Source organism: Carcharodon carcharias, chromosome 13 (assembly GCF_017639515.1).
Source record: "Carcharodon carcharias isolate sCarCar2 chromosome 13, sCarCar2.pri, whole genome shotgun sequence".
In the NCBI taxonomy this organism is placed as follows: Eukaryota; Metazoa; Chordata; class Chondrichthyes; order Lamniformes; family Lamnidae; genus Carcharodon; species Carcharodon carcharias.
Window position 1 is genome coordinate 51,883,196 of NC_054479.1, and position 18,902 is coordinate 51,902,097.

General features: G+C 43.8%; 1 protein-coding gene across 1 annotated transcript in view; it reads left to right on the forward strand.

Annotated features, from left to right (window-relative positions):
* Nucleotides 1–18,902, forward strand: part of LOC121285798 (solute carrier family 2, facilitated glucose transporter member 11-like) — a 75,230-nt gene that overhangs the window by 44,606 nt on the left and 11,722 nt on the right. Inside the window, exons 9-11 of the mRNA XM_041202631.1 lie at nucleotides 6,032–6,133; nucleotides 11,679–11,754; nucleotides 14,423–14,550. Coding sequence (XP_041058565.1) covers nucleotides 6,032–6,133; nucleotides 11,679–11,754; nucleotides 14,423–14,550 — 306 coding nt within the window. The remainder of the gene's footprint in view (nucleotides 1–6,031; nucleotides 6,134–11,678; nucleotides 11,755–14,422; nucleotides 14,551–18,902) is intronic.

The window sequence follows — 18,902 nt, forward strand, 5'->3', positions numbered from 1 at the left end:
CTTGGAGGGGAACTCTCAAGAGGTGCCCTTCTAGGTGACAGAGATCATGGGTTTGGAAGGTGTTCCTGAAGGAGCCTTGGTGAGTTGCTGCAGTGCATCTTGTTGATGGTACACAGTGCTGCCACTGTGCATGGTGGACGATGGGGTGAATGTTTAAGATGATAGATGGGGTGTCAATCAAGTGGGCTGCTTAGTTCTGGATGGTGTTGAGCTTCTTGAGTATTGAAGCTGCACTCATTCAGGCAAATGAAGAGTATTCCATCACACTCCTGACTTCCTTTTAGATGGTGGACAGGCTTTGGGGATTCAGAAGGTGAGTTACTCGCTGCAGAATTCCCAGACACTGACCTGCTTTTATAGCTACAGCATCTATATGGCTGGTCCAGTTCTGTTTCCAGCCAATGATAACTCCCAGGATGTTGAGAGTAGGGTTTCAGTGATAGTAATGCCATTGAATGTCAAGGGGAGATGGTTAGGTTCTCTCTTGTTGGAGATGGTCATTGCTTGGCACTTGTGGGGCTTGAATGTTACTTGCCACTTATAAGCCCAAGCCTGCATATTGTCCAGATCCTGCTGTATATGGACACAGACTGCTTCAATATCTGAGGAGTAGTGAATTGTGCTGAACACTGCAATTATCACCACTTCTGACCTTATGGAGGGAAGGTCATTGATGAAGCAGCTGAAGCTGTTTGGACCCAGGACACTACCCTGAGGAACTCTTGCAGTGACGTCCTGGGACTGAGATGGTTGTGGTTATTGGAGGTCAATCATTTTCCTTTGTGCTAGATATGACTCCCAACCAGTGGAAAGTTTTCTCCATGATTCCAGCCGACTTCAGCTTTGCTAGGGCTCCTTGATGCCACACTTGGTCGCGTGCTGTTTAGATGTTAAGGGCAATCATTCTCACCTCACCTCTTGAGTTTAGCTCTTTTGTCCCTGTTTGGACCAAGGCTGTTATGAGTTCAGGAGCTGAGTGGTCCTGGCAGAGCCCAAATAAAGCATCAGTGAGCAGGTTATTGCTGAGTAAGTACTGTTTCATAGCGCTGTTGAAAACCACTGCCATCACTTTGTTGATAATTGAGAGTAGATTGATGGGGTGGAATTGGCTGGGTTGGATTTATGCTGTTTTTAGTGTACAGGACCAACCTGGGCAATTTTCCATATTGCCAGGTAGATGCCAGTGTCGTAGCTGCACTTGAACAGCTTGACTAGGAGCAAGGCTAGTTCTGGAACACAAGTCTTTAGTAACATCGCTGGGATATTATCAGAAACTATAGCCTTTGCAGTAACCAGTGCCTTCAGCCATTTCTTGATATGATGTGGAGTGAATCGAATTGGCTGAACACTGGCACTTGTAAAGCTGAGGGAGGTCAAGATGGATCATCCACTCGGCACTTCTGGCTGAATATGGTTGCCTTATCTTTTGCACTAATGTGCTGGGCTACTCCATCATTGAGGATGGGATATTTGTGCAGCCTCCTCCTCCAGTTAGCTGTTTAATTATCTACCATCAATCACAACTGATGTGGCAGGATGACAGAGATTAGATCTGGTCCATTGATTGTGTGATTGCTTAGCTCTGTCTGTCGCATGCTGCTTTCATTGTTTGGCATGCAAATAGTCCTGTGTTGCAGCTTTACCAGGTTGACACCTTTTTTCTTTTTAGGTATGCCTTGTGCTGCCCCTGGCATGCCCTCCTGCACTCTTCATTGAACCTGGGTTGATTCCCCTGGTTTGGTGGTAATGATAGAGTGGAAGATATGCTGGGCCATGAGGTTACAGATTGTGGTTGAGTACAATTCTGCTGCTGCTGATGGTCCACAGCACCTCAGGAATGCCCAGTGTTGGGTTGCTAGATGTTAGAAATCTATCCCATTTAGCATGGCAGTGGTGCCACACAACACAATGGAGGGTATCCTCAATGTGAATATGTGCATTATGTGAAGATGGAACTTTGTCTCCACAAGGACTATGTGGCTGTCATTCCTGGCAATACTGTCATGGACAGATACATCTGTGACAGGTAGATTGGTGAGGACATGGTCAAGGTAAGGGGAGATGGTGGCGTAGTGGTAATGTAACTGGACTAGTAATCCCTGGGGGGCAATGGTTCAAATCCCACCATGATGGCAGTTGGGGGAATTTAACTAAATCTTAAGTTGAAAGCTAGACTCAGGAATGGTGACCATGAAACTATTATCAATTGTTGTAAAAATCCATCTTTAAGGAAGGAAATCTGCCATACTTACATGGCCTGGCCTATATATGAGTCCAGACCCACAGCAATGTGCTTGATGCCTAACTCATCTGAATTAGCCTAGCAAGCTGCTCAGTTCAAGGGCAATTAAAGATGGGCAACAAATGTTGGCCTTGTCAATGAAACCCATACCCCATGAACGAGTAAAAAATTAAATGGAGTAAGTTTTTCCCTCTTGCTGGTTCCCTCACCAGCTCCTGTAGGCCTAGTCTAGCAGCTGTGTCCTTTGGGACTGGGCCAGCTTGGTCAGTAGTGGTGCCACAGAACCAATCTTGGTGATGGCCATTGACGTCCCCCAACCAATATACATTCTGTGCCCTTGCCATCCTCAATGCTTGTTCCAATTGGTGTTCAACATGGAGGAGCATTGATTCATCAGCTGAGGGAGGGCAGTAGGTGATAATCAGCAGGATGGTAATGCCATTGAAAGTCAAAGGGCGATGGTTAGATTCTCTTCTGTTGGATGTGGTCATTGCCTGGCGCTTGTGTGGCACGAATGTTACTTGGCACTTGTCAGCTCAAGCCTGGATATTGTCCAGATCTTGTTGCATTTGGATATGGACTGCTTCAGTATCTATGGAGTTGCGAATGGTGCTGCACATTGTTCAATCATTGGCGAGCATTCCCACTTCTGACCTTATGATGGAAGGAAGGTCATTGGTGAAGCAGCTGAAGATAGTTTGGCTGAAGACACTACACTGAAGAACTCCTGCAGTGATGTCCTGGTGCTAAGATGACTGACCTCCAGCAACCACAATGATCTTCCTTTGTGCTAGGTATGACTCCAGCCAGTGTAGAGTTTTCTCCTTGAGTCCACTTGACTCCAGTTTTGCTAGGGCTTCTTGATACCACACTCGCTCAAATGCAGCCTTGATGTTAAGGGAAGTCACTCTCACCTCACCTTGGGAGTTCAGTTCTCTTGTCCATGTTTGAACCAAGGCTGTAATGAGGTCAGGAGCTGAGTGGCTCTGGCGGAAGCCAAACTGGGCATCAGTGAGCAGGTTATTGCTAAGCAAGTGTCACTTGACAGCACTGTTGATGACCCCTTCCATCACTTTACTGATGATCGAGAGTTGACTGATGGGTGGTAATTGGCTGGATTGGATTTGTCCTGCTTTTTGTGTACAGGACATATCTGGGCAATTTTCCATATAGCCGGGTAGATGCCAGTGTTGTAGCTGTACTGGAACAGCTTGGGTAGGGGCATGGCAAGTTCTGGAGCACAAATCTTCAGTACTATTGCCGGTATATTATCAGGCCCCATAGCCTTTGCACTATCTAATGCTTTCAGCCATTTCTTGATTTCACGTGGAGTGAACTGAATTGGCTGAAGACTGGCATCTGTGAGGAGGCTGAGATGGATCATCCACTCGGCACTTCTGGCTGATGATTAAAGCAAATGCTTCAGGCTTATCTTTTTCACTGATGTGCTGGGCTGGGATATTTGCGGAGCCTCCTCCTCCAGTGAGTTGTTTAATTGTCCACCACCATTCACAACTGAATGTGGCAGGACTGCACAGCTTAGACTGATCCGTTGTGGGATCGCTTAGCTCTGTCTATCCCTTGCTGCTTATGCTGGTTTGTACGCAAGTAGTCCTGTGTTATAGCTTCACCAGGTTGACACATCATTTGTAGGTACGCCTGGTGGTGCTCCTGGCATGCCCTCCTGCACTCTTCATTGAGCCAGGGTTGATCCCCTGGCTTGATGGTAATGGTAGAGTGGGGGATATGCAGGACCATGAGGTTACAAATTGTGTACAAGCACAATGCTGCTGCTGGATGGCCCACAGTGCCTCATGGGTGCCCATTCTTGAGTTGCTAGATCTGTTCAAAATCTATCCTATTTAGCACGGTGGTAGTGCCACACAATGCGATGGAAGATATCCTCAATGCGAAGGCGGGACTTTCTCTCCACAATGACCGTGCGGTGGTCACTCCTACCGATACTGTCATGGACAGATGCATCTGTGGCAGGCAGGTTGGTGAGGATGAGGTCAAGTACATTTTTCCCTCTTGTTGGTTCCCTCACCACCTGCCGCAGACCCATTCCAGCAGCTATGTCATTTAGGACTCAGCCACTCGGTCAGTAGTGGAGCTATCAAGCCACTCTTGGTGATGGACATTGAAGTCCTTCACCCAGAGTACATTCTGTGCCCTTGCCACCCTCAGTGCTTCCTCCAAGTGACGTTCAACATGGAGGAGCACTGATTCATCAGCTGAGGGAGGGTGGTACATGGTAATCAGCAGGAGGTTTCCTTGCCCACGTTTGACCTGATGCCATGAGACTTCATACAATTGGAGTCGATGTTGAGGACTCCCAGGGCAACTTCCTCTTGACTGTATACCATGGTGCTGCCACCTCTGCTGGGTATGTCCTGTCCCACCAATAGGGATGGTGATGGTGGTGTCTGGGTCATTGATTCCATGAAGATGACTATGTCAGGCTGTTGCTTGACTAGTTTGTGAGGCATCTCTCCCAATTTTGGAACTAGCCCCCAGATGTTAGTAAGGAGGACTTTGCAGGTTCGACAGGCTGAGTTTGCTGTTGTCGTTTCAGGTGCCTAGGTCGATGTTGGGTGGTCTGTCCGGTTTCATTCCTTTTTATTAAGACTTTCTAGCAGTTTGACACAACTGAGTGTCTTGCTATGCCATTTCAGAGGGCATTTAAGAGTCAACCACATTGCCGTGTGTCTGGAGTCACGTGTAGGCCAGACCAGGTAAGGACGGCAGATTTCCTTCCCTAAAGTACATTAGTGAACCAGATGGGTTTTTACAACAGTCAACAATGATTTCATGGTCATCATTAGACTTCAAATTCCACCATCTGCTGTGGCAGGATTTGGACCCGAGTCCCCAGAGCATTACTTCGGGTCTCTGGAGTAGTCCAGCGACAATACCACTGCACCATTGCTTGGATACCCAAGTCTCTTTGGACTTCCCCTGTTTCAAGCTTTTCATCATATAGCAGGTACGCTGTTCTATCCATTTCAGGTCGAAAATGGATAACCTCACATTTGCTTCCAATGAAATCTATTTGTCACAGTTTAGTCCATTTAAATATCTGATTGTAATGGTATGTTCCGGCTATGCTGCTTACAATGTTACCTATCTTTGTGTCATTGCCAAATTGGACATGTGGCTTTCTATTCTATCATCTAAGTCATTAATAAATACAGTAAATAGTCAAAGATCCAACACAGGTTGTTGTGGGACACCACTAGTTACATCTTGCCAATCAGAGGACCTATTATCCCTTCTCTGTCTCCTGCTGCTCAACCAATTTCCTAATCTGATCAATAATTTTCCTTCAATTTCACGAACACCAACTTTAGCCCACAGTATATTTAATGCCTTCTGGAAGTCTAATTAAATAACATTCAGTGACTTTCCCTATCCACTACCCATTACCTCTTCAAAAAATTCAATCAGGTGCATCAGGCGTGATGTACCCTTTATTAATCCACGCTGGTTCCTGCTGATGAAGTAGACTACACTAAAACAGATGATAAATGGGCAGGCTGTAACTTGGTCCCGATTGGACAAGCTGAAGAACAAATAAAATTGTAAATCACACAAAGCTTCAGAATCAGCTCCATCATGAGAATGGGTTTATGCCAGGTTATATGCTTTGCTAATGTTTGCTCAGTGTAGGAGTTTTGACAGATTTGCAGTGTACCTTACTAGACTTGGGAGGGTTTATTGTCTTCACTGGGACAGGGTGTAGAAAGTGTGAGTAAGCAACATGTTCTAACAGTGATTTTTCTTCATCAGAACCTGTTTATTGACCGAATTGGGCGCAGAGTGCTGCTTATGGGAGGTTACAGTTTGATGGTTGGTTGTGGAATATTGTTCACCATCTCACTGACTCTCCAGGTGAGTCACAGTCTCTTTCTTACTGTTAAAAGAAAGGTTGGAATTAGTGCATTTTCAGGATAAGATTCCTGCTCCCAGGAACGCCCATTTCTGGTGTGTTCGTGTAGGATGGGTAATTGTAAACTTTTCAAAATTATGGAAGTAACAATCATATTGGGACTTTCAATGGAGTGATATTTTTGAGAGTATGGGGTGGCAGAGCATTATTCTAATTCCCTGCTGCATTTGTAGGGCCAATTTTCAACGGACTACGATACACACCCTTACACTGGGGTTGCACTTTCTAGTGTCCTCCAGAATGTTTGGGTGATCTGAATGGCACCCAGATAGCACGGTAGGCCCTTGCATCATTACAGCTGCATCTCTGATACTCCTACCACAGGAAGTCACAAAATGGGGCATAGCTGTCTATGCCAGGTTTGGGTATGGAAATTTTTCACTGTTTACCCACCAGCCCTCTTGCAACAGTGATCCCTTTATGTGGGGTTTAGGCCTCCTCCTGATCCCAAACCCCCAATCTGAATCCCACTTCCCCAATCCATGATGCCAGTGCATCTCTTCCTTTTGGATATACTGGTTGATGACCCATGATGTGGCATACCTCTGGCCAAGGCTATGAGAAATCCCAGCCATAGGAATCCCACCACCCTGGTCTCCCTACACCTCCTCATAAGGAGCAGACTGAGGAACTGCTGAAGCCTCTTTGAAAGACCAGATCCCAGTGTATCCAATTCTGGTGGAGTTTACAGGTATTCTGGTGGATATGTTATAGTTGGTGTCGACCAGAACAGCCAAGGGATTTCAATCCACACAAATGTCAGGCAATGACCATCTCCAACAAGAGAGAATCCAACCATGATGTTCAATGGCATTTCTATCACTGAATCTCCACTAGCAACGTCCTGGGGGTTACCATTGACCAGAAACTGAACTGGACTAGCCATATAAATACTGTGGCTACAAAAGCAGGTCAAAGGCTAGGAACATGATAGATAGGATGGTGGTGATGTGAATGTCTTGGCGAGAGAATGAGTGTTGATATGTGTCCCCCTGTAATGGTTGTGTGAGACCTCTGAAGAGAGTAGCCATTTAAGTGCATGATGCCATGATGAGAGTTTGATACTGGAGGTTGTTGAAGGATGACTTACCCTGGTGGAGCGGATGAGATCGTTTATTCTCTTCCTGCACTGGGTGGCACTTCGGGTCCGGGTGCCAGCCTTGCTGACCTGCTCCGCAAAGGTCTCCCAGGCCGGAGAGGTGATGCTGCTATGCTTCCTGCAGCCATCCCTTGGATAGAGCACTTACCTGTGCAGCTGCACTCCACTGATCAAGGCCTGGTGCTGCCTTTCTCTTCAGGCTCTCGGCCTTCTTCTGGCTGCCAGACATCTCTGGTGGGCTGGGGAAAGTGAGATTGTGTGTTGACTGGCGTTTAAAAATGTTTCCCGGACCATCGAACCCGCCAGCTGACGGTGGACGGATGAATCAGCTGCCAACCGGCCAGGTCATTCGGACTCATTTGCACCTCTGCATAATTAATGAGGCTCCAAGTGCAGAATTGGGTGCGAGGCTGGGCGCTTCCGAGAACACCCGCCACCACAGTTTCGTTTTGGGAAAATTCCACCCAGAGAGTCTGAGAAGCGACTGGCAGCTAACAAAAAAGGAAATACAAAAGTCTTCAATAGGCTCTAAAAGTAAATGGGTAACAAAATGAGAGGGTGCAGCTGATTGGGGACCAAAAAGTGGATTTATGCATGTAGCCTGAGGGCATAGCTGAGGTATCTGGCTTTACCAAGGAAAGATATGCTATCAAAGTCATACTGAAAGAGGAAGTAGTTGTGATACGGGATGGGCTAAAAATTGATGAAGAGGAGGGATGAGAAAGGCTGTCTCACCAGGACCAGATGAGATGCATCCAAGGATACTAAGGGAAGTAAGGATGGAAATTGTGGAAACACTGGGCGAAATTTTCCATGCCCGCTGGTGTCGGGCGTGTTTAGCGGTGTGACCAGATAATATGGCGAGAAGGCCAAAAATTGGTTTCACAACCAGTTTGCAATCATTTGCTGTGCCCATCAATGGCGGCTGCGTTTCCCTCTGTCGGATGTTGGGAACGTTATTGTAATAAATTTGCATATTGTTATAAGCCCAGCTCTCCGAAATCACACCACCACGTTGGATCATCCAAGCACGCCGGCAGGATTGCATGCTGACGTGTTTCACAACTGTACATAAGCAAAGTGCACTTGAGGAGCTGAACTTCACTTGGGACTTTGAGGTTTGTTTGCCTATCTTGCTTCAGGCAGCACTCACAGTCACCAGTGCCAAGCTTCACAGGCAGCACCTCATCACTTTTTGGGGGGTCACAGGCAGGTCTCTACCTACCATGCCAGCTGTAAGGCGGGGGTGGCTTTTGCAGGGCTACAGGGCTAGGATTGGCTTGGGGAAGGAGGCAAAATGGCCTCAGGCAAGGGAAGAGACTGCAGGGTGAGGACTGTAATGGGGAAGGGGGGTATCCCAGTGTGCGTGTGGAGGCACATTTTGATCTGTGCAAGTGGCCCCAAGATAGTGAGGGCTGAGGAGGCAGTCTCCAGAGGAGATTAAGCCAGCTGGTGATGTGAGGGGGTGTGTGAAAGAGTGAGTGGTGATGTCCCTTGAGCTGACAGTGAGTGAGATGCCAGTGAATGTGCGATGGCCTTGTGAGTGTGTGAGTTTAGAGTGATGAGATGGTTGCCTTACCCTAGCGGCACGGATGAGATTATTCATCCTCTTTCTGTATTGGATGACCAACCTCTTCTGTGCAGCATTGGCACTGACCACCACTGCCATCGCCTGCCAAGCCGGATGGTAATGTTGCTGCTCTGTAGCCAGAGAGGGGTAGAGGACATCACAGAGGGCCCCCCATGGTGTCCAAAAGCTGCTCAAGGGACAAGTCACTAAACCGGGAGGTGGGGTGTTGCAGTGTTCTTGCCTTTCAGGGCCATGCCTTCTGTGCAGCAGTCCTGGGCTGGAAGCACTGAGAGGCATGCATGTGGCTGCACTTTAAATGTGGTGCCTGGTGTGATGAAGCAGCAAGGTGATGGCATGGCAGCTGAATTAGAGCCCACCCACCATCGGTGTGTTTCCCAGGAATGCATGATTAATGAAGCGTGAATGGGATGATACAGCGTGAGAAGCCGCCATTGTAGCTGGCGGGTAAAATGTCCTTTTTCCTGCCCACTAATTCTGCCCACAACCCTCCTTAGATACAGGAGAGAATTGTAAGTTTTACACCCTTGTTCAAAACGGGGCTGTCAAAATAACCCCAGTTCTAGGCCAGTCAGTTTTTACCTCATGATGGGGAAACATTTAGAAATGAATTCTGGGATAAAATTAACATTAGACAAATGTGAATTAATTAAACAAAACCAGCATTGATTTGATTGAGTTTTTTGATGAGGTAACAGAGAGAGTTAGTGAGGGCAATTTTTAAAAAATTTCATGGTATGTGGGCATCACTGGGGAGGACAGCATTTATTGTCAGCCCTAATTGCCCTGAACTGAACATTTCAGAGAGCAATGTGGGTCTGGAGTCACATGGAGGCCACATCAGGTAAGCACAGCAGATTTCCATCCCTAAAGAGACATTGGTGAACCAGATGGGTTTTATGGTCACCATATGGACAGTTTTATGGTCACCACTACTGAGACTAGCTTTCAATTCCAGATTTATTAAATAAATTTCAATTCCATCAGCTGCCGTGGTGGGATTTGAACACATGCCCCCAGAGCATTAGCCTGGGCTTCTGGACTGCTAGCCCAGTAATATTACCACTGCATCATCATCTCCCCCATGATGTGGTGTACTGGACTTCCAAAGGCATTTGATAAGATACCACCTAACAAAGGATTGTCAACAAAGTCAAAGCACATGGGATAAAAGGGACAGTGGCAGCATGGATATGAAATATTAAATAACAGGAAACAGTAGTGGTGAATTGGAGGACAGGAGGATGGTATATAATGGGATTCCCCAGGGGTCTGTACTAGGACCAATGCTTTTCTTGTTCTGTATTAATGACCTAGACTTAGGTGTTAGAATTATTTCAAATTCTAGTTCTCATTATAAGCTTGAAAGATAAGGCTGGTAATGTTGCTTTTAGGGTTACATTTACACTGAGAGTGACTGCACCTCAGAAGTACTTCATTGGCAATAAAGCAATTCACGACATCCTGAGGTTGTGAAAGGCCTTACATAAATACAAATCTTCTTTCTATTGCCAGTCAGTGAATTCATGAGCACAACCAGAGGGCTGAATTAACTTATTGGTACTTGCAGAAAATAATTTTGAGTCAAAAGGTGATAAACACTTATAATAATCTGTCAATATGGTAGCAGAAAGAAAGATAAACACAGAAAATGCTAGAAATATTCAGTGGGCCAGGCACAAGTTGTGGAGAGAGAAACAGAGTTAATGTTTCAGGCCGATGATCTTTGATGAGAACTGGAAAAAATTTGAGATGTACCAGGTTTTAAGCATATTCAGACACAGGAATGGGGGATCAGGGGCACCCACAAAAGTGAAAGTCTGTGATAAGATGGAAGACAGAAGAGATTGAATGACAAGAGATGGTGGTGCAAGACAAAATGGGGCGGTAATGGGATGAATATAAAAACAAAAGATCTACCTAGAGGAGGTGTAAATAGAAGAAAAACAGAAACATTATCAACAACTGCTGTCCAAAAACAATAAAAAAACAAAGAAGGGGGCAAGGGTATGATTGGAAATTGTTGAACTCAATGTTGAGTCCAGAAGACTGTAAAGTGCTCAATCAAAAGATGACGCTCTGTTCTCTGAGCTTATACTTACACATTGGAACAGTGCTGCTCACCTATTGGTTGAGACTATTTGGGGTTTGCATCTAGGATTGTCCAGGATTTAGGATTACATAGTTCTAAGGGAAAGTCACATTTGACTTAAAACGTTAACCCTGTTTCTCTCTCCATAGATGCTGTCAGAGCTGCTGAGTACTTCCAGCACTTTTTGTTTTTACTTCAAGATTGCATAAAATTGGATAGAATTTACAACACAGAAAGAGGCCATTTAGCACAACTAGAACAGTGTAGAAGGGCGAGGACAAAGAGTGGAGTGGAGAATTAAAATGACAGGTGTCTAGAAGCTTGGGGATATGTTTGTGGACTGAATGGAGGTGTTCCACAAAGCAGTCATCCAACTTGCATTTGACCTTCTGAATGTAGAGGAGACCATATTGGGTGTGGGGTGGCAGTTTCTATAAGGGCTAGCCAATCCACAAAGCCAGTTTTACACCTGGTTGGCAAGTTAAAAAATCTATCTCAATCTACCTTAGATTGTTGTAATGAGAGTGATAGGACAGCACTTCCTCAATAATATGCTGCAATGCCAGCCACAGAAACACAACATTCTGACTCAGGTGACAGTTACTTACTGGGCCTTGCTGACACTGACAGTTAGTTGTAACTAAAAAGTGGTAAGAGGAAGGGCTAAGCGCTGCATATTTTACTGAAACTCTCTATCTGTTGACCTAGGATAAGATCATTTGGATGCCATATTTGAGCATGGCCTGCATCTTTGCATCCATCTTAAGCTTTGGAATTGGGCCAGGTAGGTTGTCCATAAATCATTCTTATAATGCAGAAAGGAACAGTTCCTCATTGAGAACCACCTCATGTGAGGTGCCCTGACAACATAAGGAGTTAGTGTGCTCAGCTGTTCACCTACTGGTTAAGACTGTGGTTTGCATCTAGAATTGTCCAGAACTCAAGATTACATAGATCTGAAGAAGATCCATATTTGACTCAAAGTATTGACTTTGGGTGGAATTTTATGGCGGCAGGATTTTACAATGGAGTTTAGAATGGCTCGCCATGTTTTGCAGCCCCGTCCCAGCCGCGATAGGGCCGTAGAAATCCGGCCTTTGTTTCTCTCTCCACAGATGCTGCCGGATGATCTGAGTATTTGCAGCACTTCTTGTTTTTATTTCAAAATTACATAGAATTGGATAGTATTGGCAGCACAGGGACAGGCCATTTAAGCCCAACTGAACTGTGATTATGCTCCACACAAGCCTTCTCCTACACTACTTCATCTAGCCCTATCAGCAAAATTGTCTACTCCTTTCTCCCTCATATATTTAACTAGCTTTCCCTTAAATACATCTTTGCTAATTCTCTCGAGCACTCCAGGTGGTACTAAGTTGCACATTTCAACCAGTCTCTCAGTTTCACCTGAATTCGTTATTACAAAGACTAATGGTTATCCTTTATTTATGGCCTCTATTTTTGCACTCCCCACAAGGGGAAACATCTTCTGTATGTTTACCCTGTCAAAATCTTTCATAATTTTAAAGACCTGTATCAGGTTACCACTTTCTACAGGAAAAAGCCCAGTTTGTTCCAGTCTTTCTTCTTATAACCTCCCAGTTTTGGTATCATCCTTGTGAATGTTAGGCCAGGATTTTCCAGTTGTCGGGTCGGCTCAGTGGGGGTGAGCGGGAGCGGCTGCGAAACAGTTCGCGATTGAGCCCTGACCGTGACTTCATGCTGGCTGGTCAAATTCGGCCAGCCAGTGTGAATCGTGCGCTGCAGCGCTGCCAGGGTTGGGAAGGAGGAGGGCGACTGCGGAAGTTCGGGCATGCACGTGGGTGCGTGCAGTAAAAAGATTCTTAAAATAAAAAATAAAGAATTTAAAAGTGTTAAAAACATGTCCCCCCCATAAGCTGGGACATGATTGAAATTAGTTTGAAAAATTTTAATTTTTTTTAAATCACTGATCGAAACCTTATCCGGCCTGTGGATGAGGTTTCGCAAAAAATCCAAAGGCCGCCTGGCTGCTTTGTCTGCCTGCCAACCGTAAGGTCGGCCAGGCAGCAAAAAAGATCTTTTAATTATGGCTTTAATGGCCTTAATAAGCTGCTTAATTGTTGACGGGCGCGCTGCCGATTCCCGCGCACGCCCGCCAACCAAAATATTGCATGAGTACGCGATGATGTCAGGACACTTGCCCGATGTCATTGTGCATCATTTTACGCTCATTTGGGTCAGGCGCATGCCCACCCGACGAGCAAAATATTCTGCCCTTAGTCTGTGGACAGGACTAACTTGACTTTCTTCAGCTTGACATGTCATTAGGCTCTTCAGCTGACTCAGCTTGGGTCCAAAGGGGATGAATGGGGAACAGCTGTGCTCTCATTCCATGAACGGGTTGATTGCTCTGACCTCTCACCCAAATTTCTCATGAGGAGTTTCCCTTCCTTTTACATTTTTCCCCTTCAGCTTTCTCTGCTCCTTCCTTTGAGCTGCTGACTCCTGCTGCAGTGCGGTTTCACAGGCCACTCAACTGTCTGGGGTTTCACAGGGAAACCAGATATTGTCCTCATTGTACTCAGCAATGGCAATTCTGCTTCCTCTCCAAAGGAGTTAAAGGGAGTGAAAATCAACTTTGGCGGAGACTGGTTGTGAAAAATGGCTGGTGATCAGTAGGTAATACATGAAAAACCACATCATCAAAGATTTGGACCCCTAAAATTCTACCAGGTTGTACAGATCTCTCAACTTGAGCAGCAGATAGGAGGAACCTCCAAGGAAACGCGGGGTGTCTGTTGTTTCGGTATTTATCTGAGTGATGGGCCTTCTGTCAGCCCTTTGCATGGCAAATGAAGGATGAAGCCAAGGGTGGAGAGTTGCTAAGCCTGGTATTCCTGGTCCTGACTTGCTACCTGTAATTGGCATTATTAGTGATAGCTAGTACATGGAGAGGTACAAGGCTAACAGCTTCCATTAAGGCGCATGGGGGTCCCACCTGTGAGGTCTGTATCTGGAAAACTGCCTGATCCGTTACCCCCACCCACCCAGATGAAAATTATCTGGCTCCGTCCCTAGCTCAGGGATGGATGGGAACACTGGCAACTTCTGCCTGCCACAGGCAGGCACGCACGTTTCTAGGCATGTGAGACAGGTGGATGTCAAAGATGTATATGAAATGGTGTTTGCCACCCAATTGCATTGTGCTAAGTAGAAGACCTCCCACTGACTCTGCAGATGCTGGCAGAGGTCAGCATTGGAGGGCAACTGTCAGGATTGCAGCCTGTGGAATTTCAGAACCATAATGTTTCCATTTGTTTCTGTGTCACTCCCTACACCAGTGCCCTCTGTTTTATATCTCAGTTACAATCACTGTAGTATGTGAAGACTGTATTCACTTGTTGACTGCTAATGAATATTGTCTCATTACCCCCTAATAACGTGTTTGTTGATGACCCCTTTGCTCTTAGCTGGAGTAACTGGGGTCATACCAATGGAGATCTTTGACCAAACTGCACGGCCTGCAGCCTACACGATCAATGGCTCTCTGCTCTGGATAAACCTTATTGTTGTTGTGATGGCCTTTCCATTCATTGTTGTAAGTATCTTGAACAGAGACTAAATTTAACTTAATATTGTGACAAAATTAACTTATAAACACTCTCTAATATAACACACACCTTGTTGTGCAGTGTATCCTTTCTGGATCCCTCTTTTTATTGACCTTAATAAATCTTACCCGTTTAAAATGTATTTTTCTGCCACCCTGCAATCCATCTTTGGTTTCTTGAGGCCCACATCTAGCAGTCTCCTCTCTTCAGTCAGCCACTAGGAGGTGTTGGTAATGTTGGTTCTGAGGGAATCTATATTTTAAAATTCAATTTGTATGTTTTTGAGGCAGACTTGACCTCAAAACAGAAGCTGAACTGAAAATGAAACTGAAAGGAAAGTAGAAAAGATAAACACAGAAATGAAATTAAACTTACCAGTCTCTAAATAAATCAGGAGCAAGCTGAGGTTGGAAAATCTAAACTGAAATATTGTTGTAAGATATAAAAGGACACCAATCAGTCCAAGCTGTTTTTGGGGCAAAACAGACAAGCTGAAGAAAACTCAAGAAGAGGCTAGAGCTGAGAATAAGGAAAGAGAATAAGTTGCTGCAGCTGTTTCTGTTACTTGAAGATAACATTGGTGGATCTACACCGTCCAGACTGAGTTGAGGAGGTTCTGCAGATGTGTGCCGTTTGTGATGAAACCCATGGAACTCAGGTTGGTTGTGCCCTGCTGTTGGATGGAGATCAGTCTAGCTGCTAGAAGGAGGAGCTGAAATTCCTCATGAGAAAGACAGAGTTTAAAGGACTTTGTGACTGAGTGTGATAACTACATACTGAATGGACTGCTAATTCGTAAGATCAGTCTTAGTTGTATCTGCCATTTACTGTGCAATTTTTGGTTAATATTCAACCTCAATTTGCCTGTTAATTCATGCTTAACTCATATTAATTCTGGAAGTTAGAATATAGAATAGATAATGATGTTTGCTTTGTTGATTCTGTTGACTTTTTGTAGTAAAAATTATTCAGTTTGAAACCGTGGAATCTTGTGGTTTCATTCCTTTAATAAATAACTAGGATTTAATATTTCTTTTATTTAAGAAAAAGTTACTGGTGTGTACCAAGATTGCAACAAAACTGGGGGATTTTTGCAGGATTTCAAATCCACAGACATATACGGGTGCTGGGACTTCTTGGGATTAAGGCTAACAAAATTTCATGGTGAATTTTACTACACGTATTGAAAGGCAGAATAACTTTGTCAGTTGCCACGACCTTTCTGGAGAGGGAAGATTTATCTCAAGTGGTTTACAAAATTAACCATAAATAGAAAAGTTGGAGTTAGAGTTAAAAGCAGGGGCTAAAATAGCAGAAAATATTGATGTAATAGCATAGCATTTGGGATTGGAAGGAGAAAAGCCTGACCAGGTAGACACAGCTTGAGTTACCTAAAATTTAGTTGCAGACGAAGCAGCTTGACATAGAAAGAGAAAAGGAAAAACTTGAATGCAAGAAAGAAAAAGAAATGAAAAAAATCTTGAATTTGAAAAAGAAAGAAAGAGAAATGCGATGGCTTGAACTTGAACTCCAGAGTGAGAAGTTAGCAAGGGAGGTAAGAGATAAAGAGCTTCAAAGAAAGAAAGAAATCAGACAGTATGACCTGGCTAAAGAAAATCTTAGGTTATGGAGTGAAAGAGAGGCTAATAGTTCAGATGATGAATCAAGTCCCATTCTGAGCTCTGATTTAACAAAGAATCTTTGCCTAGTCCCTAAATGCACTGAGGACGGAGTTGAGAGATATTTCAACTCATTTGAAAAAGTAGCTACAAAACTTGGATAGCCAAAGGACATATGGACTCTTATTTTGCAGAGCGTTTTGGTGGGAAAGCTATGGATGTTTAATCTGGTCTTTCAAACGAACAATCCTCAAATTATGAGACAGATAAAACTGCGGTGCTTAATATTTCTGAGCTTGTCCCCGAAGCATATCAATTAAAATTTTGGACTTTGAAGAAAAGACAGAATCAAACATTTGTAGAATTTGCCAGGGAGAAGGAAATGTTGTTTGACAGGTGGTTTTGATCAATGAAACTAGAATAAACTTTTGAGAATGTGAAAGAGTATTGCTTAAAAAAGGACATTTTGTCAAAGCTTTTTGTCTTGTGCTCATCAAGGCAATTGCTAAAATACAAATGTCAGGGGAAGTAACAACTTTATATTGTATGAGAAGGGAGTGCTGATTGGTTGACAAGTGGACTCTGATTAGTAGAGACGTTGCCATGGAGAATGCACAAGTTAAGGGTGACTGACAGTTAACTGCCAAGAATTGTTTGAAATTTAAACCAGGTAGCTTTACTCTGATTGGTCAAGGCATTGCCCTGAGGAATGAAGCAGTGAATGGCTATCTTATTTTGTTTAGCTGAAACAGGTGCAATGTGTGTACATGTTCTTTCTGTCTGCAAAGAGCAAGGCCCTGTGTTTTAATATAGTTAGCTTCCAATACATGCAAATGTGCCACACTGTGGGCTCAACTAACAATCTTAAATTGGTTGTCAGCATAATTTTTAGCACACTGAGGATTATTTAGCAAATGTTGTCCTATCGTGGAATCACATCTAATGTTGGACACTGTCATGAAGATATTAATGCATATAGTGTTATTGGAAATTATTTTAAATTGGACTTGTAGTAGGTTCTGTGTTTGTGTGTGTGTGTCTTAATTGGATTAAAGTCAACCACTCTGGGTGCTCTGATGTATAGTAGTTTTGAGATGTTAAACACTAAGGTTAAAGGTGCATTTGCATTTTGTTGAATAAACCATTCAAAGACTGGGGGTGAAATCTTGCACCTAGCTAGGAGACAGCAAGCAAGATGTATATATTCCTAATAAAATTAGCACAGTGCAAGGGGTTTTATTCTTAGAAGAGGTGGAGTTCAAAGGGCCTGGTGGTACTATGAGAATTTGCATTCAAAGGGAGGGCTAGATATATACAGAAAAGAGTTTTGTGTGTGTTGGTCAGAGGCATGTAACATCTAAGCCACCTGTAAACCTACAACTGTGTGAAGGAACCAAATTGAAAGAAACCTCACTTTGAATTTGTAAGATAAAATGTGCTTTGCCTGGTGTCTAAGTCTATGGGTTATTGTTGGCTTGGGGAAGATTACCTGGGAGTGATTAATTTGGGCATTTGTTCAAAAGTTATTATGGTAGTAATTTGTAGACATGTGCATGTGTTTAAGTTTGTTGTTAAATTAATAAATGTTTCATTGATATAAAAAAAATCTCTGGAGGCTTGGTGGTTTCACTTCCGAACTCAGAGCTGCATCTCAAACATACCAATTGAAAATATAGGTTATGACAGTTGTTTAAAGTTTCCCTCTGGGATTTTAAATAATTCAGCCCTTACCAACTGCTGTGTCATAACAACTGGGGGCTTGTGGCGGGATAATTATTGTAATTCCTTGATTGGAATCGGTGAATCTTAAGGTTACAAGTACAAGAAGCACTTTGAATTCAGAAGTTAGTGAGAATTTTTAGAAGCGATGAGACTGCAAGATGGCTTTGGAAGTTGCTAAGACTTGTCTGGGAGTAGAAGATATAACTCTGATTGGGTTGCAAAAAATAACCAAGAGTAAGTTGACAGAGTAGGCAGATAAGTTAAAATTGGGGTTACCAACTGGGGCTAGAAAATCAGATATAACTAAAAGTATAGCACAGCATCTACAGTTGCATGTGATACCTGACACTAGTGAGTCACAGCTGGAGGCAGTGAGACTACAGTTGCAAATGAAGAAGCTTGAATTTGAACAAGCAAAGGAACTGAAAAAACAGTTAAATACAAAGGAAAGAGAAATGGCATTTAAAAGGGAGCAAGCAGAAAGGCAGGAGAAAGAAAGTAAGCTGGGGAACTGGAATTTCAGGAAAGAGAGAAAGAGAGAGAAAGAGAATACCTGCTTAAAAGGCTGGAAGTTAAAAAAAGAGATCTCTGATTCTGTGGAGGGTTCTGACGATGAAAAGACCTTTCATCTAAAACCTAGTGGGGAGATGTTTAGATTTGTACATGCTCTTGCAGAGTTTGAGGATCGAGATGTAGAAGCATTCTTTATTTCATTTACAATAGCGAAACAGATGAAATGGAGTACTCGATGTTATTATTACAGTCTAAGTTGCTGGATAGAGCACACGAGGTATATGCTTTGCTGTCTGAAGTGGTATCGGTGAACTATAATGTGGTGAAAAAGGCTATTTTGAGTGCATATGAGTTGGTTCCTGAAGCATACAGGCAGAAATTTAAGAATATGAGAAAACAGCCTGGGCAAACTTATACTGAGTTTGAGAGTAAAACAACATCATTTTGACTGGTGGATACAGGTGTTAAAAATATAGACAATATAT